Source organism: Quercus suber, unplaced genomic scaffold (assembly GCF_002906115.3).
Source record: "Quercus suber isolate HL8 unplaced genomic scaffold, Cork oak 2.0 scaffold_204, whole genome shotgun sequence".
NCBI lineage: Eukaryota > Viridiplantae > Streptophyta > Magnoliopsida > Fagales > Fagaceae > Quercus > Quercus suber.
Window position 1 is genome coordinate 1081225 of NW_027069662.1, and position 8121 is coordinate 1089345.

Sequence of the window (8121 nt, forward strand, 5' to 3'; positions counted from 1 at the left end):
TATGTATATAGGATAATAAAATATTTCAATTTTTTTTTGGGGGTCGGGTGGGGGCATGGCCTCCCCAACCTATAATGTGGCTTCCCACTGTTTGCCATGCCTAATTCTATGTTACAGAGTCCACTACCTTCCATTCTTGGTCCAAGACCTAACTTAGGTTGCACTCCTCCCATTCAACCAACTTGCATAAGAAATCATCATGCTAGATTCTCAACAAATTGCTTTAAAACTAAAAATTGAACAGAGAGCAGAATTTTTTTTTTTTCCCCAAACACACGGTTAGTTTGTGGAGGGATGTAGAATAAGCGAAGTTTGCACTGTTGTGTATTATGCAGTGTTTTAGTAGCAGTTGGCTTTGGCTGGTATTTGCGGATGTCAATTAATTATTAACATGTGATTAATAGTTGTAATAAGTTTTGTTAGCTAAATCAGTTAGTTGTCAAGAGGTTAGATCAATAGCTCGTAGTTTGTTCATTCTCAGAAGAAGAAAAAAAAAATTAAAATTTTGTTAGCTCTAAAAGTCTAGAGGCACTATTATTTTTCATAAATTTTTTCTCAACTATTGAAATAAATAGTTGTAAATGATAGACAATAAAATAATGTTAGTGATGGATCTATATATAAGAGAATCAATAATAACTTGACAATTCAGCAATTGTGAAATTATTTTATGAAAAATAGTTTTACGTAGCATTGCTTTTGTTAGCTTGACCTAATTCCTTAATCTCCTGTATATATAGGCGTGGCCTCTGTAAATGCTAGATTCTCATCTTTAGTTCTTGGACTCACTAGATTTCCACGATTCTTCTCTTCTTTAGATTCTTTTCATTTCTCAACTCTTTTCAATTACAATGGAATTCATTTCTATAATAGGTATTGTTCTGCAAATCAATCAAAATTTTGAATTGATTGTTTCAATCTCACAATTTCTTCTAACAATTAATTTTTTGATTAATTATTAAAAAAAAAAAAATTTCTTGAGATATTCTAATTGCATAATCTTCTCCAATTAATAATCAATGGAAGAAAAACATACAAACCAATAAGGCTATATTTTAATGACAATATAAGGGTCACTAGCAACATTCTTTTTCAAATTGCCGAAAGTGTGAATAGTGAAGATCTACGAGCTCGGCGGCCATTTTGTGTCACCACATTTTGTCTCTCTTAAGAAACCTATCTTCGCAGACTGAACGGCCATCTCTTCAATATTTTCTAGAGCAAACTGAACAGCTGTTCGAAAATTGTAGCCTAACAAGTTTTTTCTTTTAATCAAAGTTTCTTGGAGAGCCTAGAACTAATTTATATATCAAAGCTATTTTCTTTCAGATAGGCCATATTGAATTTTAAAATAAGACTAAAATGCACAAAATTGCAAGATTGAGACCCAACCCACATCACTCCTTTGATTTTGAAAAATTAATTGTCAAAATTATCAATGTTAGAAAATGCCAGTAGTCTTTCCATACTTCACCTTGTTCTATTCAAATAGAAGTTTCCCATAGACTACCTAAATTTATTTTATTTTATTTTATTTTTTATTAATTTGATAGTTGGTAGCAAGGGCAAAACCAGGAATCTTTACTTGGGGGCTGTTCTCTTGGACCAAAATGAAATTTATGAAATTCAAATTATATATGAGTGTGTTTGTTTGAAAAATGTGAGTACATTTTTTCATGGATAATGAGTTTTTTTTAGATACTATGTTTCATATAAAATTGAATAAGTCATAATATTGGGTAATACTGCCCTTAATGCAATGGACGGGATAGTTCAACATCTAAAATGATGTGTCAACAATCATAGCGAACAAATTCAAAACATTAATATATTATATTATTAAATTCCACCAATCAAATTCATTAACACGTAAATTTGTAAATATTTTTAAAGTAATATTTGTTTTAGCTTCAACAGTTTCCTAAAAACATAAGGCAATATAAACAACTAATTTAACTATCATAATCTAAGAACAAAAACAGGAGATTATGAAAATTCTAAGTAGATCTATAAATCAATTAAACATAAACATTATGTCATAAAAATCTTATGATAACTTCATAAATGATTAAACTGGGGAGTAACCTTTACAATGAGTTAATTGTGAATAACAATGATGCAAAGGATTATCTGTACACATATTGATTTGGTTTTGCTAAATTGACAAGAAGAAAAAAAATTCCCATAAAAAATGTTTGAAGAATATTTGCATTTTTATTTTATCAAAATGATATTTGCATTCTTGAGTAGGCATGAAAATTGCTTATATATCAATCACTATATTGTGTAATTTTTAAAATTTTTAAAACATATAGTATGATCAAATCACACTTTTATTGTTTTTCAATTTTATCTATAAAATAAAATACTAAAGTTTATAAATTTTTATCATAAAAATTATTGAAACATTGAAGGAAACTAATAATGAGTACACCACACATCATGTGGAAACTCAACTTGCTAAACATGAATAGCTTAATAATTGCTCCCAAGCTTAAGATCATCATCTAGATGAATCACTTGCATTGATGAGGTATCAACCACCTTGTTTTCCTCAATTCTTATACTCCACCACAAAAACATAACCTAGTAGCTTAGTAAGCCAATTTTGTAGAGCATGAGTGCCAAATTTTTGCTCTAACAAAAACTTGAGGCTTTGCTGGTCAATATTAATGATAAATAGTTTGCCAACTAAATAGGGTCCCCATTTCTTAATAGCTGTGACTAAACCCAAAATCTCTTTCTCATAAGTGGAGAGGTGTGGGCTTCTACCCTTTAAGACCTGACTATGGAAAGCAATTGGTTGCTGGTTTTGCATTAGAAGCACTCCAAGGCCCACTCCTAAAGCATCACATTCAATGTTGAAAGGTTTGGAAAAATATGGTAATGTCCAAACAGGAGGGTTGGCAACATTTTGCTTAAGTTGCTGAAAAGCATATTCATTTTGTACAAACCACAAGAAGGTATCCTTCTTGAGAAGAATAGCGAGAGGGACAACAATCTAAGCATAATGCCTTATAACCTTCATATAATAACCTATTAGATCCAAGAAATCTCTTAAAGCCTTCGAAGCAGTTAATTCAGGCCACTCTTGCATTGTTGATGTCTTCTTGGAACCAGTTTTGATTGTGTCGTAAGTATTCTACTTCATTGCAGCCAAAAACACACTTATTCATCTGGGCATAGAGCTGGTTCTTAAGTAACAATTCTAGTACAACCCTCAAATGCTGTAAATGTTTTTCCAAATTATTACTAAAAACTAGAATATCTTCAAAGAAAAAATGCCTTAAATGTGGTCTAAAGACATCATTTATTAAAACTTGGAGGGTAGAAGGGGCATTGGTAAGCCCAAAAGGCATGATCAAGAATTCATAATGACTTTAGGTATATCTTCAGCCCTCATCCTAATTTGATGGTTCCCAAACTCAAATCAAGTTTAGAGAAGATCTCAAAACCAACTAACCCATCTAACAACCCATCTACTATAGGAATGGGAAATTTATAACATGATCTAAGGCTCTATAATCAATGCACATATGCCAAGAACCTTCAATCTTTCTCACTAATGAAAGAAGAGATCTGAAAAGGGGCTTTGACTATGTCTAATTGATCCAACTTCTAGCAATTTAGTGACAATTTTTTCTATTTCAATCTTCAAGAAATAAGGGTACTTGTAGGGTTTTCCACAAATTGGTTGAGTACCTTCCTTGAGGATGATCTTATGCTCATGCCCCCTAGAACTACAAAAAATTCAATCAACAATGCTTCAATTTCTACACAACGTTGGTTTTGAGAAGTAGCATTTCCTCCTGGAACAATAAGTTGTAATAGTAAGCCTTTTCTCATTGAAGGCTTAAAGAATTTAGTAGCTTCTTGGATTAATGAATAGGAGGGTCTAACACCATTTAACATGATCTTCTTCCGTTGGTGTGTATTACCTGTATCAATCAGAATAACCAACTAGTGACCCATAAGTAACCTTGACTGCTATTCTCATAGTACTAGGAGATGGAATTCCCACAGGGCAAAAAGAGTGATTTTGGCTCTTTCTTGAAAATTTTGGCTGCATTTCTTGATCTCCGCTTACTTGCACAAAATCATTTCAATCTATATCAACCAATGAGCCCTCTGAAGATGATGAATCTTATTCTAGTGGAAGTCCTTCAAGAAGGAACAGTTTAGCCCCCTTGCATTTGTGACCAATCTGTCATTTTTCATCACAATTGTAGCAATGTCCTTTCTTTCTGCATTCCTCCATTTGAGAGATGCTCGACCTCTACAAAGGAACCCTCAATCGAGACTCTAGCTTGATTGACAAGCTTGATATCAATCATAGGAGTTCCCAAAATATAGGGTTTGAGACCTTCATTCCCAACCCTGCTATTAGTCCTGATACTCCATAGATATTCTTCTTGTATTTTGGAAATTCTTTATTTAGATTCTTTGGACCCAACATTCTCATGGGTAATCTTAGTTCATTCTTGAGGCCACTCAAGAAACAACTTAACTTGTGGGATTCATACACTATTACACATCAGCAACAGCTCCCAACAACTAACTCTACATTCTAGACTTTACAAAATATGTACTAAGCAAATTGGAGGTTTATTGATAGTTTTAGTAGCAGTTTCAATCACTAAAAAAAATTAAAGTTTTTGTAGCATTTGTCTCAGTATTGACCATAATTTGACATTTAGCGTCATCAAATCTTTGTTCTTAATCAAGGATATTGAAATTTTATTATATAAAGCTTACATGTTAATGTCGCAAAGGATATGGTTGGTTGAATAAGAAAAAGAGTTGTATGGTTTATGTTGCACTCTACAAATATGTGGCTTTACATTATTTCCTTATGCGAAAGGAAACCTTGGTATTTATGAGGCTGCCACTTTGGGAGTGGAAATGGGGACGCTGGATGCAATTATTACAAGATTGAAAGTTTTCACAAATCTAGCCAAGAGCTTACTATCTCATCTGATCTTTTTTGCATCTTCTAGTGATTTTAATAAAAATATTAAAGGTTCAAATCCCCACCCCCAATTATCAAATTATCAAAACAAGATAGTTTTGACAATTTGTAAAATGATTTTGAATGCAAATAATTTATTTTTAAAATGCATTGCATAAGAATCTAAAGCAAACATAATTGTTAAAATACATAAAATATTCTGTCCTGCTCCTTGGTTTCTCATTTTTTTTTTTTTTCAAATTTGAGATCAACATGTAGTCTTTTGGCTCGCTAGTATTATCATATTATTCTAGGGAGAAGTAAACATTATCCTAGCTCCTAGATTTCTTATTTTTCGAAGTCTTAAGTTTATATATATTAATAGGGAAATTCTTCTTTTACATTGTATGGTACAATGTAAATTTACATTGTAGACACATAAAAAGTGGCAAATATTATACACAGTTGCAAAAAGTGTACAATATTATTTACAAATGCTACAACATTTGCCATTTTATGTGTGTTTATAATGTAAATTCATATTGCAAGTACAATATAAACATATAGAAGTGCATATTAATATTAATGTAACTTAAGCCTCACGGACGAGCTATTTTCTCAAGAAACTCAATAAGTTTGTCCATGTGCTGATAGTTTAAATCCTTGTCCCCAAACAACAAGCTCATTTTCCTTGCTTCCTTCCAATATATCTTTCCCTCATCGTCTAACATCTCTAACTTCAGTGAGTTAGCTATTGCATTCCTTGTAAATGACCCGTCTTGTTTATTTCTTGGAACTTCTACCCCAACCTTCTCTTCCAAAATCCTAGCATTTAACCCTTGGTCAAGGTAATAAGGTAACATAATAAGAGGACGTGCAAAATAAAGTCCCTCTATGACTAAGCCCCAACCATTGTGTGTTAAGAATCCTCCAACCGAGTCATGAGCCAATATCTTGAGTAGAGGTACCCAACTGGTATAAGCAACTCCACGACCTTTGATTCTGCCCTCAAAACCATCTGCTGGTAGCTCAATTGAGTCACTATCCCCCAAAATACTTCGCTTCCTTGGAGTCCAAAAGAATGGCAACCCAGATTGTTCTAACCCTGGTGCCAACTCATTCAAGTCTTCTTGACTCGGTCTCACCTCACTACCAAGTGCAACATAAACAACAGACCCTTTTTCTTGTTTGTCCAACCACTCAATAATTGTATCCCAAGTATCATATTTGTGGTCATGTCGACGAACTTGCATTGTGGGTGGCAAGATGCACACCGGAACAACAGGCTTTTGGTGAAGCTCTTTTAGGAGTTTCAACCACTCAGGTTCAAGCTCCACGCAACTACGAACAATGTTCACTTCACAACCTGACACCGTTCAATTATGCTCAATAAAATTTGAATCATTGGAGGGCTTGTAAAAAAAAAATCCTTAGCCTAGTATAGTCGAAATGTCGCATTGGTAGGAAAGGTTACCCACTTGGGAGGGACAGTCATGTCCTCTGGCTTAGTTGGTGGATCATATTTGGCCTTTATCTCCGGTATTAATGAACCAATGAAAGACATGTTCCATGCATTGTTAGTATTGAAGAAGCCTCTAGAGATTCATAGATTACCAGCAATTGGGGGTAACCAGTAAGCAAATATCTCGTAAATAATCCAATCTGGAGTAGAATTTTCGAGGAACTGAGCTACATCTTCTTGGAGACCATGATAAGCCCTTTTAAGGTCTAGCATATTATGGTGTGGGATGTCCATAGTGGCCTCTGCATTTTCAGGGAGACTGTTGTCGTTGTGTAAAGGGAGTTGCACGAAAGTTATTGAATCAGCTAAATATGGAGGGAGTTTTACTTTTGGGAGGCGTTGAATGTTTCTATGGGTGGCCAGGTAGGAGACCCGATGACCTTTTTGGGCTATGTTCTTGGCAAGATCTAAAAATGGAATTATGTGACCAAAGGCTGGCCGTCGGAGCATGGCTGTGTGGAGTTTTTGGGTTTGATCAGCCATGAAAATCACACGGAAAATACAGAGTTATTTTAATAGTTTTTTTCAGTCTTTGCTTAGCCATATAAATAGCAATACCTGAGATTACTACATATTGATGTTGTGAACTACTCAAGTCTTGGCCATACATCTGACCTAACAATAACTTGAGTTAATTAAGCTTAACTTAAAAGCCGCCAAACAAAAATCTGAACCTAAAATCAAACTTACTGGAATTTAAAATTATAAACTGCGATAGGTTGTGAGTGGTGGCCGCACCATAATAGGTCATTATGGAATTTGAGGACAGAATACTCACACAAGCTGTTGGTTGATTACTTTGTGTGAGTATTGGGTTTTTTTACTAGGTTCTAGTAGGGTTTATTTAGTACCATTATAGGCATGAAATTTAAGGTGAAAGCTACCTTGTGATGTCAGCCATGACATTCATAAGCCACCATAAGCTCAACCTAGGTGTAGCTTAAATGTTAAAATCCCATCTAAGCTGGTTGGGAAAATCCACCACTTTAAGCTACTCTAAGCTACCACATGCCTAACCAAGATAAATTTAAAACTTTAGAGGGGAAGGTAAATGTATAGCCAACAAAAGTACCTAAGTCCGCAATTCAACTTCATGGCCTACGAGAGAGAGAGAGAGAGAGAGAGAGAGAGAGAGAGAGAGAGAGAGAGAGAGAGTTTGAAACTTGTTAGGGTCTTTACGTAGTTGGCATTTTTTTGACAAAATGCACTTTACTTGTATTTAAGTAGTTCTAAGTGAATTCTAGAATATCATGAAGTATGTCTTATAAGGAAAACATGTGGTATTATTGAAGACATGAAGACTGCACAAAAAAACAAGTAAAAAAAAGCTAAAAATAGTGGATCTCGACACAAGTTTGATCTATCAAAACTTAATGAACCTTGATACTTCTCGATACTACTCAATCTATTGAGCTTTGTAGATCCAGAAATTCCAGATTTGTTTTTCGGCCCATGATGACTTGGACTTCTAGGGTTTCGTTCACTAAACTTCTAGATGATACAAAAGGATTATTTTATAGTCGTCATCATACAGAGAGACTCAATTAGATTATCCATACACTTATTGTGAAGTACTACGTTTGTATATGCCTTAGGGATTTGTGACCAAGTGTTTCCTTTTCTTCAAGTGTGTTGAAGAATTTTGCATCTA

General features: G+C 34.1%; 1 protein-coding gene across 1 annotated transcript; it reads right to left on the bottom strand.

Moving 5' to 3' along the window:
• Window positions 1-2554: 2554 nt before the first annotated feature.
• Window positions 2555-6953, bottom strand: LOC111987543 (putative UDP-rhamnose:rhamnosyltransferase 1). The gene is made up of 5 exons (XM_065779292.1): window positions 6563-6953; window positions 5556-6326; window positions 3703-3938; window positions 3023-3142; window positions 2555-2926 (listed from the first exon to the last, which is right to left on the bottom strand). The coding sequence occupies exons 1-5, from the start codon at window positions 6951-6953 to the stop codon at window positions 2555-2557; spliced, it is 1890 nt and encodes a 629-aa protein (XP_065635364.1).
• Between the last annotated feature and the right edge of the window lie 1168 nt (window positions 6954-8121).

What these genes read in the sequence shown, in the direction of transcription:
- LOC111987543 (XM_065779292.1), bottom strand. Translation starts at nt 6,953, where the DNA reads ATGGCTGATCAAACCCAAAAACTCCACACAGCCATGCTCCGACGGCCA. An exon ending in CTGGTTACCCCCAATTGCTG is followed by an intron (nt 6,327 to 6,562) that starts GTAATCTATGAA and finishes TTGAGCATAATT; the next exon opens with GAACGGTGTCAGGTTGTGAA. An exon ending in GTTTCTTGAGAAAATAGCTC is followed by an intron (nt 3,939 to 5,555) that starts GTCCGTGAGGCT and finishes TGATTGATACAG; the next exon opens with GTAATACACACCAACGGAAG.